Below are 21,129 nucleotides of genomic sequence, written 5' to 3' on the forward strand. Positions count from 1 at the left end.
TATCCGTGAGGACATCACCTCTGTCTGGAAGGGACATTTTCTAGACAGCAGTGACCCAACTGTCCTGTCAACCAATTTGGGTTTCTTTGAACCCAGTGGATCTCTAAAGGTCCCATAGTAGTGTCATTTTTCCTCCACAGTGTTGTCATCTGTGGACACTGCCAGAATAGAATGACTTGTGGTCATGCTTCTGAGGGAACCCTTGTCAGGTTGGAATTTCTGGACGGAATTTTGCATCAGAACCCATGTTCTTCCCCAAGAGGACACTCAGGACCATGCATGCATCTTTTCTTATCATTCTAATTCTGCCTTCAGGTCTGGAGAGGACGTGGAGACTGGTCTGTTCTTAGATCCTCATGCCAAGCTTCACTGAATACACTGGGAATTTGGCCAAAAACAGTATAGCCACCACCAAACCACTTTTTGCCCAAAAGAAGACTGTTGTAAGGGCTAAAGGCTATGGCCTTAGCTCGACCTTGATTTCAGCTTTGGCTCTGGCATTAGTGAGCATTTCCTTAGCCTCAGTTTGCTCATCTGTAAAATAATGATATACACTTGAATGATGCAGGATAATGTTTGTACGGTGCTTGGTGCATGGTAAGTTTCTCTAGATGCTAGCTTCTGTGGTTTTTTGTGCACAATGAACCTTCTATGTGTAAAATTCCACTTGATTATAAAGTAAAAATTATAAGAATTGGCCCTGCATTTTCCTCCTTAATAGAGACATAAATGTGTTTGTTTCTGCTTATAAAAATCGTACATGGTCACGAAGTATTGATATAAAAAGAAAAGAAAATCCTTTCCTAATCTTAGCAAACAGAAAAAGTTCTGTTACATTGTCACGTTATGGTAGCTTTAAGTATATAACTGTACCGTACTTAAACGCCACTGTGTGTACACACATGCACTTTTTCTAAACTGGGATTATACTGTATCATTTTATATCCACATTTGTTATGGCATCATGAACATAAAAGTACCTTCTGAATACTGTCTTTTTAAATATTCTTTAAAAATTGAATACATTTTTAAAGGTCTTTTCGTTGAGGTTTATACACAAGCACAGAGTCATAATTTTACATAGACATGTAAATGCGATTGTGCCATATGTGCTTTTTCATCATTTTGTGGCTTTTACTCTGATACCATGCTGTTTATACTAGGTTGGTTTTTGCATTATCTCATGTGTTCTGTTTAGGCTATGATGTGACCGTGCTTTTTGCTAGCACCACAGCCCCTCAGTGTTGATGTGAGAAACAGGGCATGTATCGGAGATGAAATGGAACCTTTTTATTCTTCTTTGGCTGCAGTGTCCTGTGTCTGCAGTATGCATGTGTATCAGTCACCAGAGTTTCTCAATCTAGCCATCCACAACTTAGTGAGCAGTAATTCCCTCTAGAGAATTCGAAGCATTGAATAGAGTCCTTAGCTTATGATGCTCAGTGATTTTTGCATCCTTCTCTATGCTTCATGAATATTTGGATGGGAATCTGAAGGATGGTAAACTAGGTCCAGCTGTCTAGTGGCAGTAACATCCAGAAGTTCCCCTCTCTCTTCATGAATTTTTCCCATTCCTGTGTAATCATATTGCATTTTTCCACATTGAAGGACAAAAAGAAATCTGTACTCAGGTCAAGTCGAATCCTGTTGTAAATACTCTTTTCCTTGAGGATTCAAGGTCAAGCAGAGTTTATCAAAGATACTCTAGATTCTTTTTCGTCTCTTTCCTTGGCTCTTTTTTCCAGAAATTCCAGAACAACATCCCAAATACTTTTTCCTCCACCCAAGACCAGAAACGTTAGGGCCTAGAAAGAAGAGAAGAAGTTTAGCCATTATTAGCTTTGTGACTTTAGTTCTCACTTCCTAATTAAAAAATTATAGATTTGGCCTAGGTGTCCTAGTCTGCCTTGTAGTTTTAAAATGGTAAAATTTCTGAGGAATTCAGCTACAGCTGTTTTGAGAGATACTCTTAAATTTGGCTTATTTTTCTCTTATCTCCTGAAGAGCTCATCTTCTAGAGCAAAATAGTCAATATGCTTCAATACATCTATATTCTACTTTGCTCCTTCTTGATTATTTTTTGACCTTAGGAAAGTCTTTGAGTTGATGCTACCTTTTGACATAAAGGATGTAAGAAAGACTTCTTGGATCTGGTTGAAGAGGATATCCATAGTCAAATATGTTTGGGAAGAACTTCATATCAGGGCCCTCTCTTAAGAGTTTTGCAAGGAATAGTCCCTCACTAAAGACTCTTAGAAGTTCTGTATTAAGGGAACCTGTTTAATTTTGCTTAATTCAAAGTCTCCTGAATATATGTGATCTTGATATCCTTTAATTTTATTTATTTATTTACTTTGCTTTGTAGGGCCGCACCCGCATTATATGGAAGTTCCCAGGCTAGGGGTCGAATCAGAGCTATAGCTGTTGGTCTACGCCACAGCTCACAGCAACACCTTGGATCCCCAGCCCACTGAGCGAGGCCAGGGATTGAACCCACAACCTCATGGTTCCTAGTGGGATTCGTTTCTGCTGCACCATGACCGGAGCTCCACTGTCCTTTTATTTTTGGCAGCATCTGTTAATTAAACCATCCTAATAATTAATTCCCCAGCCAGAGAGAGGACCTGGTAGGCACAGCTCTGGAAGGAAGAACATAGCCCCAGATTCTGCCTCTGACTAATGATGTGATTTCAGGACAAATATATTACCTCTGAACCTCTCATTGCTCACCTGTCAGATGAGAGTAGGTAATAGCACCTGCTTTGTGTGGATGAAGATTTATAGGGATATCATGTGACATTGGTAGTTATTCCAACTCTGAGGTCTGGCTGTCTGGATTCAAGTTTTGTCCATCCACTTACTGCTTTGTGACCTTAGAAACCTTACCTCTGAACATCATTTCGTTTATCTGTACAGTGGGGACACAAAGAGTGCCATTCTCACCATGCTGTTGGAGGAATTCATTCTAATTCATGTAAACCTTTGGAATTGTGCTTGGTCCACACCAAGTACCTAAGAGATGTTAGCCCTTATCACCATCATCATTGGTGGTCTTATTACTTACTTCTAGGCTTTTAGCTTCTTTTTTGGGGGGGTGTAATTGACATATTTGTTTCACGTATACAACATTAATGATTTAATATTTGTATATATTTGTGAAATGTTGGCCACAGTAAGTACGGTTAACATCCATTGCCAAATGTAGTTACAACCTTTTTTCTTGTGTTGAGAAATTTTAAGATCTTCTCTTAACTTTCAAGTGTACACTATGGTTATATTAACCATCGTCGTCATGCTGTATTTGGCATCCAGATTATTTTAGTTTTGAAAAGCAGCTCATCTCAGAAAGCACCTCAGATCCAGCCTATTATAGATATAGCATTATAACCCTCCTGCAAAGCCTTGATTCAGCCGTGTTGATATTGATCTTGTCTTCATCTCGTGTATGTGAACCATGTCTTCCACTGCCTCACTTTTTCTGTTTGTACACAGGGTCGGAGAGGCCTCGGCTCTGTTTTTGTCTGGGCCTCGGGAAATGGTGGGAGGAGCAAAGACCACTGCTCCTGTGATGGCTACACCAATAGCATCTACACCATCTCCATCAGCAGCACAGCCGAAAGCGGGAAGAAGCCTTGGTACCTGGAAGAGTGTTCGTCTACACTTGCCACGACCTACAGCAGCGGAGAGTCCTATGATAAGAAAATAGTACGTGACATTTGCATTTTCTGGCATGACTGATTTATTTATCTTTCCCTTTGAAACACCAAGGGAAGACCATGCATTTGTATGCGCGAGTCATGCATGGAAATTGAGAGTCAGATTAGCTGATGACTCAGTGCAGGCATTTGTAAATGTTACCATTCTGTTACCAATTCATTGAATAGGCCTGTCTGGGTCTTACATTCCAGACTTAGACATGATTAAGCTTCAGTTGTTTTTGTTTATCTTTTTCTGGCAAAGAGTGAGTTCATTAGCATAAAATCTAAGCTGTAGTGTTACCGAAAACAGATGAATAGTTCACTTCACCTTGTGCATGTGTCCATTCCCTTATCACTCTGTCCCCCTGCTGCCTTTGAACCTCAGCTTCAGTACTTTGGTTTCAAAGTAGGTCCAACTAATTCATTGTGACCTAAACCTGTATAAAAAGTGCTTCTCTACCACTGCAGAATCAAGTTTGCCTGGATGAGAAGCACAGTAAATAGTCCTACATGATCTGCTCTCTGTGCAGATGGTAAAACAGATAAGAGTTCAGGTTGGAAGACCAGCCTGCATGGGTTTCATTCATTCTTGAACTATTTAATAGCTGGACAACTTTGGATATATTACTTAGTGTTCCTATCTCAACATCCTTACCTGTATTTTGGGGGCATTTACTAATACCTAGTTCATGAAGTTATTCCAGTCATTATAAACAAATGAAAAAAAGTTTGCATACCACTTGACCCATTGGTGCTTAAGAAAGATCTCACTTTGGGGATGCCCCACACTGCATTGGACTCTAAATTTTGGACACCTTTACATTTTGCTATTTTCCTGGTCAGGGTATTGTAAAATGCTTTGGGATTTGTCTTTCTAAAGTGGAGCTAAGCTGCTATACTTGACACTTTGTAGCATTTATCCAGTTTCCTGCTTTCACATCCTGTAGATTCCTTCAAGTATGGGTCATTCTATGATGCACGCTCTGGCTTTACAGAGCTGTGGAAATGCAGGAGTTAGCATACTGCCTCTTTTGTGTAATTCTGCATCCACAACTGTCTGGTTCCTCTTGATTCCTGATTATTATAGGATTTTCATGTTTGACATCTCAGCCACTTTTTACATCTTTCAGGTTGATTTAAATAAAAACTCCCTGCCCCTATACATACCCCATACATATCCCACCTGCCCCCATCCTTCTATACTTCCTGCATAATAATTGGCTTAAAAATATGCATATAAGTTCACCTGTAGGTACCTCCATCATTCATCAGTAAACATACTCCACCATACAAAGTGAAATATAAATGGAGAAAATACAACGATGACAAGTTTTAAAGTTTCATGGCTTTCATAATGGGAAAGTGACACTTTATGATAATTTCCCTTCATTATAGAAGTGTTTTAATCTAGGAATATCCCTTTGGCCTTTCAAATTTGCTCATCTCTGAGAATTCATGTTCAAGGCCCTCTAATACTGAGTGGTATCCATCACTTCTTCATTGTAAAATCCTGATGAAAACTCTGGGATCAGAATTCTCTTCTTGAACTGAAGAATTCAAGAATTCTCTTCTTGTCTGAAGGCATCTAAAAGCAAACCTGCCATTACTTCAAAGTAAATATGTCCATTTTATGCTGTTATCTTCTATGACACTGCTGGTGTGGGGGAGGTATTCTTAAGTTCGCAAATGCCTTCCTTAAGAGAGGCTTATAATGCAGTGAACAGGATATCAAGGAAGAAGGAAATGTTGCCTAGACCCCAGATGGAAGAGTGCAGTGTGGAGGGATGGACCTCAAAAGCACTTCTGTGAAATTTACTCCTTACACTTGATCTTCCTGATCTTCTTTCATCACCATTAACTATGATTATGCTGTAGCTCCTATGGCCCCCATGACTTTTCACTTCTCTCTGCCTTTTGCTTACTTTTCTCATTTTGATGGCAGCAATGAGTAATTTTTCTCTAGCCAGCTCTCAGATGCTCTTATTTTGTCTGCATTTCCAAATTAACCTTCAGTTGGAGAGGAAAGGCAGTAGCTTTTTCAAACTATAATCTGCAGCTGCAGACTGACCATTCAGTGGCTACATGACCTCCATGATGTCTTGGTTTACTCATCTATAAATTGGGAGTAAAACTGGAACCAGTAGCCCCAATTTTCATGAAGGTAACAGGATACTGAGCATAAATACTTACCCAGTGCCTGTGGCAATAAGCCCCTTAGTTAAGTGGCTGACGTTGTTCCCTAAGTCAGTGTCAATTTCTGCATCATGGGAGCTCAGGCGCCTCCTTTCTCCAGCTGTTGTTAACAGAGGTGTTTGTCATACCTTCATTTTTCCAATGTATATAACCATGATGTGTTCCCCCACCTTGTAAAGAAAGGCACTTTGATAGTGAACATGTTAACAACTGCAACATCCAGCTGCCCCTTTTCCTTCTAGATGTCAGAATGACAAATAATCCTGCTCTGAGCTTGGGACCTTTTCTTCACCAGGCTTTTGAACCAGATACCTGTGGTCCCTGGGAGATGCCCACATCCTGTTAGTGGCATCCATGATTGAGTGTTACAGGAACAGCAGTGTCTCTGTTTGTTGTGGGGCTCCCCTCCCTAGGCCGTCCATTTCCTTTTGTCATTGGCAGCTTCTCCAGAAGAGCGCAGTTTCATTCTTCATTCGTGGAGCACCTTTGTGAGTTGAACAGAGGCAGGTGCTGAGGATCCAAGAGACAGGAAAGATCTCGCTGCCTCTGGGAAAGCACTTTGGTTAAATAAATTTTATTTGTACTTCTCATGGTATACAAGTAGGCAGAAGACCTTGCCCTGAGTTGCATAACATAGCCACATCTCCATCCTTTAGTTTCCCACTGCCACTGTCCATACAGTCATGGACCTTAGTAATCCACTCAGGCTTTAATAGATTCAGAACAGTGGTGGACGTGTACCTAATTACAGCAAGTGAAGCATTCCAGAATATCACACACACACACACACACACACACACACACACACACACACACACACACTTTTTAGGGCTGCACCCTCAGCATATGGAAATTTCCAGGCTATGGGTCAAATTGGAGCTGTAGCTGCTGGCCTGCACTTCAGCCACAGCAACTTGAGATCCTAGCTGTGTCTGCAACCTACACCAAAGCTCACAGCAACACCGGATCCTTTAACCCACTGAGAGAGGCTAGGGATCGAACCTACATCCTCATGGATCCTAGTCGGTTTTGTTTCCGCTGAGCCATGACTGGAAAGCAATTTCAATCTTTGAATTTACTACATTTACTTTGATTTATATTTTGATGACAGTATATTCAATTGTATACACTTTGAATACAACAAACACTTTTTTTCATAGTCCTAAAGGTCAGCGTTGTCCTGTAGAATTTTCTACTGGAGTGGAGATGTTCTACATTTGTGCTGCCATAACAGTAGTCATTGGACACATGTGGCTGTTGAACATGTGAAACATGGCTAGTGCAGCTGAAGGATTTTACTTTAATTTTTATGATATTTGAACTGATATGAATTTAAGTATGCTAACTGGCAGTGATTATATTGAACAGCACATTTACGTTTTCATGGCTTACTAATTTTGAATTTCATGCCTTTTGACCTTTTCTTAACACCCTCAGACAGTGCTCACCTAGACACTCTGCCAGTCTGAGGTGCTCATTGCTATGGGCCCAGCATTGAGCTGCCCAAGATTGTTACGCATTTTGTGTGATTTCAAGCCAGGACCCTCTCATGTGAGAAGTGTCATCCAGAAGGAACACTCTTTCCCCAGAAACCACTTCATTTCTGTCTCTTTTCAGATTGCCTCTCAGGGAGGCTATTTTTCCTCACCTTCCCCTGAAAGATTGACCCTCCCTTTCTTGACTTTCTGCTCTTTTATCCTGTTTAGTTTTCTCTCTAGTGTCTTGTGAGCCACTGAAGATAATGTTAGACATTTGCTTATGGACTGGTCATGCTCCATGCTAGAATGGAAACTACTTGAGGTTTGAAGAATTGACCAGAGGAACTTAATTAATGTTCAGGCAAAAATGACTCTCAGGGAGTTTTTGTTGTGGCTCAGCAGGTTCTGGACCTGACTAGTATCCATGAAGACACGGGTTCGATCCCTGGCCCCTCTCAGTGGGTTAAGGAACTGGTATTGCTGTGAACTGTGGTGTAGATCGCAGATGCAGCTTGGATCCTGAGTTGCTGTGGCTGTGGTATAGGACAATTCCTATTCAATTCCTAACCTGGGAACTTATATGTCGCAGGTGCAGCCCTGAAAAGAAAAAAAAAAAAAAAAAAAAAAAGAAATTGCAAAACAAACCTCTCAGACATCAAGAGAGATGGAAGCCTCATGAGGTGTTGATACAGTCACATAAGGCAGATGGGTGCTCGCTCTCTTTCAGAAAAGCTCCTTCTACTGGTAGGTTGGGAAAGCAAAGGATGTTTGACAATATATTTTGCTCAGGGACGTCACCTGTAGGAATCTTGCTAGGAGATAAAGTGTACATCCATCCCTTCTTAGAGTCAAGAAGCCTTAAAGATCCTGCCTTTATATAATCCTTCACTACCTCCTGGATTTCTCCCAAGTTCTTTTGTAGCGATAAAGCCGTTCATCTCCTATCCCTCCCACCATTATATTATCTCCTTCTTTTGGGACTAGTTCACCCTTTGCCCTTTTTTCCTCTAGTAATTTGTCTCAGTGATTGGAAAATGGGGGCCATCGTATTCCTCCTAGGAGGGGTGTTGGGAGCCAAGATTTCAAGAATATATGTTCTCCTCAGCCTTCTTCTGATGTCATATTATTTATTTGTATTCAAAACAAACTTGCTGCCTGAGGTATCTCAGGGTTGGCCTGAAAGACTAATTCCACATGGAGGAATTACCTTATTGCTTTTAATGTTCCTTTTTTTTCTATTCTTTTTTTTTACTTTATTTTTTTTATTATTCAAATGCATCTATCACATCTATAGTTGTTAAGCAGCTACACATTTCCTTCTGCCGAAAGTTCCCTCTCCTACTACTCAATTCATGGTTTAGACACAGTCATTGCTATCATCTCTGTTTTTCCTTTTGATTTGGAAACCAGCATAATGTTTCATGAGTTAAAGACTAGCGCATCCAGATGTGTTTGGTTTGTATGGCAGTTTCATCCATATTCTCTTGAGAATGTTAAAAAGAAGGAAGGAAAGTTTACTCCTGAGAAGTTCTGATTCTGACTGCAGCCTGAAGAAGAGTGGCGGTATTCACTGACTGGGGCTGGATCCCAAGGCCAGTTCCACCATGATTGCTGGTGATGGTCTCGAACCTGCCCCCTTTGCTGTCATGGTGACCACACTCTGTAGCTAGGCTTTTCATTTTGCTGCCATTTCAGGATTTAATATTTCACCATTTGCCAGCACTTTAGTGGCTATGTGTCCTTGGGCTTAGGAGTCTTTCTAAGCTTCCCTTTCCTTAGTTAATAAATAGTATATCTTCCTTGCAGAGGTCACATGTAGTTTTACATACATGAACATGTGCACACACATGCACACTTATTGTTCATTGCCTACCTCTTTGCAAGTTGCTGGTGGTTTTAGAAGTCATGCATCTGGTGGTAACAACAACTAGTAGTAAGAGGAATGGTTATGCTTTAGGTCCCAGACTGTATATAAACATATAGATGTATAATTTTTATAGGCCGTTTATAAGTTTGTATTAGTGTTATTTGGAGAGTCAATAAAGAAGTGACCTTAAAGTGTTTTTTAATCAGTGGGTGAGTTTAAAAGTCTGGAATAAAATGAGTATGAAAGAGCTTGACACTAGCCATTCAACTTAACAAGTAAATATTGTTACATTTGCTCTGTACACAGCACTGAGCTGAACATTATCGAGATGCAAATTATGATATAAGATGGGATCCTATCCTTTTGTGGCAGCAATCGCATATTTGTAAAATCTTATGTGGGCATTTCACAGTTGCAGTTTCTCATAGCAACGTTGGGAGTGGAATTTTGTGTGGCCTTGTCAGTCATGATTGAATTGCACACCCATCTTTGTGACTTCCATGAACACAGAAAGCATTTGTTGGTCCTCAGTTCCTTTTGATTTTGCTGTGCTTAATAAATCCACTTCTAACATTTAAGATCTAGTTTCTGCACTTACCCTCCATAGCTGTGTCTGAAACAGGTTTTTTGTTTTTTGTTTTGGGCATATTTCTAATCTAAGTCAAAATCAACACCAGGAACAAATGCAACCTAACAGACAGTAGAATCATTTCATGTTTTCAAAAGATCTGGTCACTTTCTCTTTTAACAGATATGAGACAGTATGGCACCCTCAAAATAAAACACATCACAGGGTATCAGGGAGATAGAAACTCTTAACCCTGGGCTTGTTGTAAAGACTTGTCATTTATGGCCATAGTCATGCTGAACTGAGATTCCCTGGAGAGTGACATCAACAGGTTAGAATAAAAGATCCAATCAGCCCAAGCAATAAAATGTGAAATATTAGGAAATAGGAGCTTAGAATGAAAAAAAGTGATGGTTCTTCGCAAAGGAAGCCTGACTTGACCGCAGCAATACCCACCCCTTCTCCCCAAAGAAAAGAAGACATCCCTAACTTTGTGGCGTCCAGAAAGACATCTGTGACCCATCCTGGGACAGGCTGAAAATCTAATTTGCTGATCAAGACAGCTTTGATCTGGCATGGGGGGGCCTGGTGTCATCTCCCATTTCCTTCACTCTGAAGGACAGAAATGATATTTTCTTGAGCAATCTGAGAAGTTCTGTGGAGAAAAAATTCTGTTTCTGATTTGGGTAGCGAATGTAGGGAATTTGGAGTGTGCAGGATGCGCCAGCGGGACCGAAACCAAATTCTGAGACGTTCTTTAAAATGGAATCTAAACTTAAAGTGCTTTATTGTTCTGTTTTCACATATCAAATCTCTGAGCTCCCAGCCCCATGATGTGGGCTGGCTATTGAATGCAACTTTTCTTTTAAATTACACTGTCAGGTCTTGTATGCATGTGCTGTGATTAATGGGATTACCCCCATGTGGTTCCAGTTTGGGGAGCATCATTTTTCTTCAAGATTGCATGCTCCTTGGTGGTCGTTGCCATTTCTTTTTAAAGATGGACGTAAAATTTCCTGATACTGTGACTTCTCTTAATGATGAAAACCCTGCCTTAGATCTTTCTGGTAATTTACACCTAAATATCTCCACCACTGACAGTAACTTCCTCTTGAAATGACCCAGCTGGAATTTCCACTTAAAGCAGGATGAGAAAGGAGTGGAGGATGTTTTTGTTTCTTTTCTCTCCTTTCCTTTTAACCTCTTCCCTCTCCATCACCTTCCCACTTCACTCCCCTTCTCTGACTCAAGTTTCATTTAGTTAAAGTGATTAAAAAAATAATAATAAAAGGGCAACGATGATGATGTGCAATTCCACAAGGTAGCCTTCATTAATAGCATTTAACACAATTGGTGTTTATGTATAAAATACTAAGTAGTTATTTAGGTAAGTAGTGTATCTATCTGCTGACTATTCCAATGGAGCATAATGGTAGGGCAAACCTAACATCATAACATTTTTATTGTTCAAGTTTGAGGTTTACTGGAGGTGGTTATTTATTAGACTCCAAAATGCTACACACACTTGGAGTGTTTATTCTGGATTTGTTTCTGTGCACTGAAAGTGTCTGGTGCAGCTGAAGAATAAGCAAAGTGAGCCAAGTAGGAAAACATCATGAAAAATCTTGAATCCAGGCACAAGTCATTGAAAAAAATAAAACTTGGCAAAGGAATGTGGCTATGAGGGTGAGGTAAAATGAGAAGAATGCAGGCAAGGCCATCTCTTAACAACAGTGTATCTGGAGACCTGGAAACAGGCTGCTTCTGGGTTGTTTATGCATTGACTTAGGGACTAGACCTTTGGAAAATAAGGCTGCAAATTCACCTATAATTCAAATGAAACAGAAATAACTTTGTTAACAATCCAGCAATCCCACCTCTGGGTATTTATCCAAAAGAATTGGAAACAGGCTATGGAAGAGATATTTGTACATACATGTTTATTGCAGCATTATTCCCAATAACCAAGCAGTTCCAGGCAGCCCCAAAGCCCATTGACAGATGATGAATAAAGAAAATATACTGCACAATACAATAGAGTATTATGCAGCCCAAATAGAAAGAAATCCTGGCCCCTATGCTACAAAGAATGAGCCTTGAGGAAATTGTTCTAAGTGAAATAAGCCGATCAGAAAAAAGACCAGTGTTGTATAATTCCACTTACATGAGGTGCCTAAAGCAGTGACAGTCACAGAAGCAGACAGTAGATTGGTGGTTGCCAGGGGCTGGCAGGGAGTTGCTGTGCTGGTCAAGTTTCAGTTATGTAAGATGAAGTATTGCAGAGATCTGTGATTGTACAGCAATGTGCACATAATTAGCAATACTGTACTGCACATTTAAAAGTTGTTAAAAGGGCAAATACATGTTGTGTATATTTTACACCTCCCTCCAAAAAAGGTCAAGAATTGAAAATCGGAGGAGTTTCTTTTTTTGTTGTGTGTGTTTTTTTTTTTTTGTTTGTTTGTTTGTTTGTTTTGTCTTTTTGTCTTTTAGGGCAGCACCTGAGGCATATGGAGGTTCCCAGGCTAGGGGTCCAGTCATAGCTGTAGCCACCAGCCTACACCAGAGCCACAGCAGCTCGGGATCCCAGCATACTCATGGATCCTAGGATCATAGTCAGGTTCACTAACCGCTGAGCCACGATGGGAACTCCTGGGAAGTTTCTTAATATAGAAGTGAGTAGGGCTCTGTTTACCCAGACACCTTGCAAACGTCTAGTGAGGAGGTTCAGAGAATGGCTTTGTAATCAAGTCAGTGAATCCAGAAACAACTTGCCCTGCTTGCCCAGCACACTGTCCAGCTCTTGGCCAGCGTTCAGTTTTCTGGCAGAGCGTGCCAGCCTGGTCTCCTCTCTCCGCACCACCATCTCTGTATTTTCATTCATTCTCCCACTTCTTTTGTATTAGCACCTCTATGCTGTGGTCAGTCTGCAAACATTAGACATGTCCAAAAGCATAACGAAAAGACATTGAGTACTAATGGCCTCCTGTGAAATTAAGTCACCAGGATGTCAATCCAGAGCCATTACAGATTTTTTTTTTTTTTTTTTTTTTAGGGCCGCACCCATGTCATATGGAAGTTCCCGGGCTAGGGGTTGAATCGGTGCTACAGCTGCTGGCCTAAACCACAGCCAAAGCAACTCAGAATCCATCCAAGCCAAGTCTGCGACCTGCACCACAGCTCATGGGCAACTCTGGATCCCTGATGACACTGAGCAAGGCCAGGGATCGAACCTACATCCACATGGACACCCCTTGGACTCGTCACAGCTGAGCCACAATGGGAACTCCCCATAGCAGATAATTAAAGTTTCCCCTTAGACACCCTCATGTGACACTGAGGGAATTTTGTGGGAGGACTCACTTCTGAGGAGTTAGGCAGAACTTTCTTTTGGTGATGATTATATTGCTTTCCAGCTCAGCTCCTCTTCATTCTTCTCTGCAAGGATGCACCTTAGAAAAGCAGGGTTTCGTTTAGTCACCTCTGTCCCCCTACACCTTTCTGTAGATTTTTCACCTCAGTTTTCTTATCTGTAAAATATGAACAATAAATTTGTCTTGATGCTTGAGAGAGATTTTCCAGTGCCTTCCAGTAAGTACAGAGAGACTCCTGTGCTCATCTCACAAGCCTGTACCTTACCCACAGGAGAGATGTTAGCCCCAAAGGGCAACAATGGATTCTTTTCAGGGAGAGAGGATTTTTTTTTTTTTTTTTTTTTTTTATCTCTTTAGGACTGCACCCTTGGCGTATGGAAGTGTCTAGTCTAGGGGTCGAGTCAGAGCTGTAGCTGCTGGCCTATACCACAGCAACACCAGATCCGAGCCTCATCTGCGACCTATACTTCAGCCCACGGCAATGCCAGATCCTTAACCCACAGAGCAAGGCCAGAGATCAAACCCCCATACTCATGGATACTAGTCAGATTTGTTTCTGCTGTGCCACAGTGGGAACTCCGATAGAGGATTTTTAAAATTTTAGATTTTACAGTGGTGTGCAAAGTCTTATGCCACAGTGCTTTTTTTCCCTCTTGTTGTAAAGATTCTGCATTTAATTTTTCTTCCTTCGTGAAATGATCATGAAATGAAGATTGAAAAACATTGCATTTGCTGATGGTCATGTTACTCCGCCACAAGTGAAGTGAACTATCTTCACATCAAGGGGAAAAAAAACGATCTAGTACTCACATTTTGATGTTTAAAAAAAATGTAAGGGGTTCCCCTTGTGGCGCAGTGGAATCAAATCTGACTAGTAACCATGAGGTCGTGGGTTCAATCCCTGCCCTCACTCAGTGGGTTAAGGATTTGGTGTTGCCATGAGCTGTGGTGTAGGTCACTTGGATCTGGCATAGCTGTGGCTGTGGCGTGGGCTGGCAGCTGTAGCTCCAATTGGACTCCTAGTCTGGGAACCTCCATATGCTGTGGGTACGGTCCTGAAAAGACAAAAAAAATAAAAAATGAAAAACGTCAAATGGTTAACCTCCTATCATATGCAAGCATGCCTTTTAGAGATGTGATCACTTGTACCAGATTCAACCTTTTTGTTAGCATTTGTGTTTTATCTATCAAGAAGCCTTGGTTCATCTGAGTCATGTTTCTGTTTACTCTAAAAATGAGTCTGTAAGCAAAGGTTCCTTCTATGGCAGAACATTTCCTTTGCTTGAAACCTGCAACTCTCCCAAGGTAATTGTCATGGGTGGTTTCAGGGTGCTCTTTATTCCTTGAGTTCCCACATTTTAACTCAGTGTCTGGTCATTGGCTCCACATGTTTGATGATTTAAAAATGTTGGGATAATGAAGGAACTGTAATTTCAACTAGAGCTGGGACCCAAGTGAGGAAAGTGAGGTGCCTAGGGTGTACAATTTAAGCAGATACTTGCACAGTCCTTATGTTTCAGGCCAAAGGCTCACCTTAGTCCTGACCCTGCGTGTAACACAAGTGGAATCCAATTTCCAAATCCTCCCCTTTTCAGAGTTGATTTATACAGGCGATTCTCTGTGAAGTGATGTGGTCATAGGAGCTCAGGAACAAGGAATTTAAAACAACTGTTTCAACATCCCTCCATTCCAGCTTTATGAGTACATTTCTTTCTACTTGCATGTGACTCACCTTGACCCCCCAACCTCTAAATTTTCCACTTCTGTCTTCTAGATTACTACGGATCTGAGGCAGCGTTGCACGGATAACCACACTGGGACTTCAGCCTCAGCCCCCATGGCTGCGGGCATCATTGCACTGGCCCTGGAAGCCAAGTAAGCCTTTATCTCCCTTTGTCTCCACTGACGACAACCCCTCAGCTGAAAGACTGTTTACCCCTTTGCTAGTTTATAATGCCTAGCACAACAACCCAGAGTATAATCTTCCCAATTCTATCCTTAAAACTTAAGATATTAGACCTTAAAAATTTTTTTTTCTTTTCCATTAAGGGAAAAGGCAACTGTTTTTGGTTTTTATCTTAAGAAATCAAACTGTGTAATTACTTTATTGTGGAGTCATAGAGCAAGCAATGCCAGTTGGCTCCAATACTCTTGCCTTGCTGAGATTTTTAATTATAGTCTGGGAATGTTCTATGAGTCTCAGAATGGTTAGGTCTGTCCATTTCTGGGCCCTTTCGCTGCAGAATAGCAATGTAACTTAGATTCCCTGACCATAGAACTGCCATACACTCACTCTTGGGAATAGAATATGTCAAGGTCATTTGACAGGAGTCCAGGAACAAAGACAACTCACTTATCTTAAATCCTGTTTAATGTAGTCAAATTCACTTTCTAAAAGATCCCTTAGAACGCCCACTCAGGTTATTTAGGTTGTTAGGTTAGATTTTTATGCCACACGTTCCACTTCTTCTTTCTCTAAGCATCAGTAGGTCAGTTTGTCTTAACTCTTTGGAAACCTAGTAGACCTCTACATGCTATTACCCTCAATTTCCAATTCCAAAATGCCCCCAAAACTGAAAGTTGTTTTGGCAAATTTGATACTGAAACTCAAATGATAGCAAAGCTTGCCCTGAATTGACTTGAAGTTTTTCAGTCTTTATTTATTGTGAACCATCATACATTTCACTGTTAAAGCATTAATGTATTGATTATGAGGTGCTGGCTTGGCCCCCACTGGTAGTTTTGTGTACTACCTGCTATGGACACCATTATCTGAAAAAAATTTGGAATTTAAAACACATCTGGTCCAAGGATTTTCTAGAAAGGATTGTGGGTCTGCACTCTGAGGCCATCCTTACCTGAGGATCATAACAAAAATGAATTGAAGTAATGATGTATTTTTCCCAAAATAACCTTGCACCCCTGTGCTAGGGAGGAATGGAAAGATTCTTTCATCTAAATATGATGTAGAGCAATAACAGGTGAAGGAAAAGACTGTAAGAATCATGATGAGACTCAGGTATTGGTAAGATTTGTACCATATCATTCTCAGTGAACAGAAGGCTTCCCTTCATTTACAGCGGACTCTATAAAGCTAACGGCTTATGTCGAAGCACTTGGGCTTTGATGTAATACAGGTTCAGTAAATTGCTGAGTTACATGTAATTCCTTGGACTGAGACAAGCAGAACAATAGAGGCTCTGGATATGGTGCTGTTTTAATCTCTTTGGCTGCTGTAACAAAATACCATAAAACGAATAGTTCATAAACAGTCAGCATTTATTTCTCACAGTTCTGGAAGCTGGAACGTCCAAGATGAAGGTGCCAGCAGACTTACTGTCTGCCAAGGACTCACCTCCTAGTTAGCCTTTCATTAGAAGGAAGGGGCAAGGGAGGTCTCTGGAGGCCCTTGTAAGGGCACTAAGCCGATTCAGGAGGGCTCCAACCTCGTGACCTAATCATCTCCCAAACTCCCTACCTCCTAATACTAGGATATTGGGTGGTGGGTTTCAACGTATGAATTCTGGACTGGGGGGACACAGATATTCAACTATAGCAAGAAACATATCTTTGGGTAACCTTCTGCCCCTAAGCATTGATGTTGAGAGATATTCAAGTTCCCATGAATGTCTGGATTTTTCATTTTTACAGGGTTAAATATTAAACCAATCCAACATATTATCTTTTAAAGTGTTAAAAGTTTAGCAAGGAACTGGCACTTAACTAGACTCACTTTATAACTTTCCCCTGGACTGTTTTGACGGCAGATTAGTTGTCCATGTTTTTCATTTGGTGATTGTAAATTGGCTTTTTGAAAAATACATCATCTTCATTCTGAAATTCTGAATTATTTCTCTGGAGGATTTTCCTGTTCACAAAATACTGAAAGAAAAGAATTAGGAATTCTTCCTGCACCTCCCGGTTCTCCCCAAAAAGGGGATAATTTCCAGTTTGGCAACCAAGTACCATAAATTTGGCTATAGAAACACATGCTACTCAATTCCTTGAAGTATTACTAGAACAGTATTCTTTTCAATAACAATTATTTTAACCACTAAGTAAGCTCAAATGAAAAATTCTTAATTTTATGCCTCAAATACCACTCTCAGTTGGATAAGGTCCCTTTGGGGCTCAGAAACACACTGGAAAACTGCCTCTTTTCTTTGCCTTTGCATTTTGGGCATTTTTGCCAATACTGTGATAAGTAGAAGGGAAGTCTAAGATGCACTTTACACAGAAAATCCATTGTATTTTCAGCATTCTAGTTCTATCATGCAGCACAAGTAGATAGTCAACAATCTGATAAGAAGGAATAAACCTTTCCTTGCATCTCCATCAGTTTGCTCTACGGGCCAGTCGCTGCCTGTAAGTGAAGCTGAAAGTTAAAGGAAAGAAGTTTGGGTATGGAAAGAGTGGGTCAGGCATTTATGTTAAACTAATACCCATAGGCCATGGGTCATCCGCAGGAGTAAAAAATATCTAAATCTATGAAAGTATAATGAAGATCTCAAATAATAGTGTACCAAGGTTACAACTGTTCTAAAGCTGAGTTTAATCCCCATAAGCGTTCCTCCCCCAGTTTCCCAGCCTCCACCACTGGTACTTCTTAGCAACACTTAAATTTTGGTATTTTGAGATTCAGCTTTTACTGTTGCAAGTTGAAGAGCTTCACAGTAGCTCTTCCTTATCCACGTTCCATGATCCCCCATGAATGCCTTCAACCATAGATAGTGCCAAACCCTAAATGTACTATGTTTTTCCTGTAAATACCTACCTGTGACATAGATTAATGTATAAATTAGGCACACTTAGAAATGAACAACGATAACTAAAATTAGAACAATTCTAACAAAACACTGTATTAAAAATTATGTGAATGTGGTCTCTTTCAAAATATCTTATTGTACTGTACTCATGCTTCTTCTTGTGATGACATGAGATGATAAAATGTTGAGATGAGGTGAGGTAAATGAGGTAGACATTGGGACATAGTTTTAGGTACACTTGACGTTCTGATGATCCATCAGCAGGAGGGTCATCTTAGGGTGATCTGGATCATCAAGCCATGATGATATCAGTGGTTGGCTTTCTGGGTGGAGCAGAGCAGGAAGACTATGAGATTTCATCACACTGCTCAGAATGGTGCTCGATTTAAACTAGCAAACTGTTTGTTTCTGGAATTTTCCATTTAATATTTTTGGACCACAGTTGACCATGAGTAACTGAAAGCATGGAAAGAGAAAACAAGGATTGGGGCAGGGAGTTGAACCACATTACTCCCTTGTAAGGAAGGAAGAGAGAAGCGTACAGCTGGGCAGAATTATGACCCAGGACTCCGCCAGTGCTACAGATATGCAGCTCCTGCTCAGGTCAGACAAGTGACTGAATGAGGCTGGGTGTTCAGTGAAAAGGTGCAAGCAGGGGCTGACTCCCTATCCAGCTACATGTCCCAGCTCTCCCTACCCTATGAGGAGAAATGCATTATTGCTCCTAATGTTATTAGATTACAGTATTTACTCAGGAAAAACGCCCACATTCCAGCTTTCCCACTGCTTGCTTCCTTTATGTCCCCAGGTGTTTACCTGCATCGGCATATTTGCCTGGATCCGTAGGACTGTGGGTTCGACCCTGGATGCTTCTCCAACTGTGACCCCTCTCCATTCTTGCTCCCCATAAGGTTGGAGCTTTTCCAAAAAATTTCTTATGAAACTAAGGGAAAAGAAAACAAATACAAAAACATAGAAACAGACAAAGAGTTCTGATCTCCTATCTGAACTCAGCAAAAGTTTGGTCATGAATTAACTCTGCTGCAATAACCAATAGGACTCCTTGGCCATCCTTATCCTGTAGGGTTGTCAGAATATGTTTTACAACTCCGCTATAACACACCCCCAGATCCTTGGGTAAAAGTGTACCGCTCCCAAGACTTCTCACTTCCTCTAAAAGGCTTCTCATTTCCTCTAAAAACCTACTCCTTTAAGCTCTGCAGCCACTTCAAACAGTCTGATCATAACTTTTCCTTTCTAATAAATTAGATAATTTCTTCCTACTCCCAAAGATGTTCTCTGGCTCCAGGAAGCTCTAAATGTTTTCCCTTTTAAAACTTGTGAGCAATTTTAGAATCAGAGAAAACACTGACATCTTAAAAGAGAGGGGGGAAACCCGTTTCTGTGTTTGTGTAGCCTCATCACATATGAATTGGTTCAGAGGTTTATAATATTTATATTATTTGGATTTTACGGATTTGGGGCTAATTTTGTGGTTTTTTCAGCTGAGTGCATAGGGAATATGAAATCAGTGATTTGGGTCATTGCTACTTAAAATGATGTCTTTTTATATAGTGTAACTGAAAAAAAGTTCAAATAAAATGAGTGTCCTGGGAGTAGCTTTCTTAAATGAAGAAAGTAGTGGAACATGACTAATAGTTTTGGGTGAGTAACCTAGTAAAACATCAAGTCACATTTGTAAGGTGCTTTGTATTTTAATGCTAGTATATATTACCAGTACTCTGGACCTGTAGAAAGAAAGAAAAAAAAAATGTTGCTAGCAAATAATGTTTCATATAAAATGGTTTGTAAGATAAGAGTTGAAATAACTGGTATTCATAAAAACATGGAGTGTTCAGAATCATAAACTGTGTTCTACAGAAAGTTTTCCTGCCTTGACAAAGGAAAGCTTTTTCAGTGGAGTATTTCATGTGTTAAATTATCAACATCAGCTCAGGAAATTCAAAATTTAAGTTCTCCAAAGAAACCTTTTTGTCTTGAATTGCAAACAGTCTCTCATTGGAAATTTGAAAAACGTATACTCAACAAAGAAGAAATGTTGCACAGGAAATGCTAAATAAAAGGGACTGAGTTGCCTAGAAACTTCTGAAATTACTTAAGACTTAGAAAGACAGTTTGATATAAGGAATCTGCCGCAAATCCTTGTTTTAAGTGACCCAAAAGCCCTTTCCTCAGATTTCATATCTCAGGGCCACAGGGACAGTATCCTTTGAGAACATCTAATGTATCTGGATCTAAATTTAGAAAATAAATGAGAGTGGAAACTGTTATTCTATTCTAATCTGTATATTCTATAATATGTATCCTATTCTATACCTACACACATATACGTATGTATAAATTCTAGATATACTAGAAATATATGAGGTGTATAATAAACATTAGCCACCCTGGTATATTACATACAGGCATGCATACATACACACATTCCTGGATAAGCTCATCTACTTTCTTGGTATCTGTTCTCTCTTATTTCAGTTGTCCTGTTACCACTGGTTTATAGAATATGCCACATAGGTGTATTTAGAACATTGATTGTAGAATATTCATAGAATATAGTTCTGGATATTTTTGGCTGGTTGTTTTTGTTCCTCCAAATAAGGCCTAAATTCTTGAGACTAAGGATTATACCTGGTGTTCCCGTCATGGCCCAGCGGAAACGAATCCGACTACGAACCATGAGGTTGTGGGTTCAATCCCTGGCCTCTCTCAGTGGATTAAGGATCTGGCGTTGCCATGAGCTGTGGTGTAGGTCTCAGACTTGGCTTGGATCTGGCATTGCTGTGGCTCTGGCATAGGCCGGCAGCTTCAGTTCCCATTAGACTCCTAGCCTGGGAACCTCCATATGCCATGGGTGTGGCTCTAAGTAAAAAAAAAAAAAAAAAAAAAAAAAAAAAAAAAAAAAACACAAGACAAAAGGATTATATCTTAGTTCTTTCCTTAAAATTTAATTTTATTGGTGTATAGTTGATCTACAGTTTTGTCTACATCAAAGTGAATCAGTCATCATAGAAATATATCCATTCTCTTTTCCCATATAGGTTATTACAAATTATTGAGTAGATTTTCCTGTGCTATACAGTACGTTCTAGTTAATCATCTGTTTTAAACATTTGTGTGTCTATGTTATTCCCCTTCCAATTCTTCCCTCCGCTCAAATAGTT

At 40.2% G+C, this 21,129-nt stretch overlaps 1 protein-coding gene across 4 annotated transcripts in view; it reads left to right on the top strand.

The window, feature by feature from the left end:
* The window catches only part of PCSK5 (proprotein convertase subtilisin/kexin type 5), a 454,731-nt gene that overhangs the window by 190,931 nt on the left and 242,671 nt on the right, over positions 1-21,129 (top strand). For all 4 annotated transcript variants that reach the window (XM_021064998.2, XM_021065005.2, XM_084988113.1 and 1 more), the window contains exons 8-9: positions 3,493-3,705; positions 14,953-15,053. In XM_021064998.2, coding sequence (XP_020920657.2) covers positions 3,493-3,705; positions 14,953-15,053 — 314 coding nt within the window. The remainder of the gene's footprint in view (positions 1-3,492; positions 3,706-14,952; positions 15,054-21,129) is intronic.

The sequence above is a fragment of the Sus scrofa genome, chromosome 1, assembly GCF_054392235.1.
Source record: "Sus scrofa isolate SSC_HxYL_T2T_F1_AM1 chromosome 1, Sscrofa_HxYL_maternal_Yorkshire_Landrace_v2.0, whole genome shotgun sequence".
Classification (NCBI taxonomy): domain Eukaryota; kingdom Metazoa; phylum Chordata; class Mammalia; order Artiodactyla; family Suidae; genus Sus; species Sus scrofa.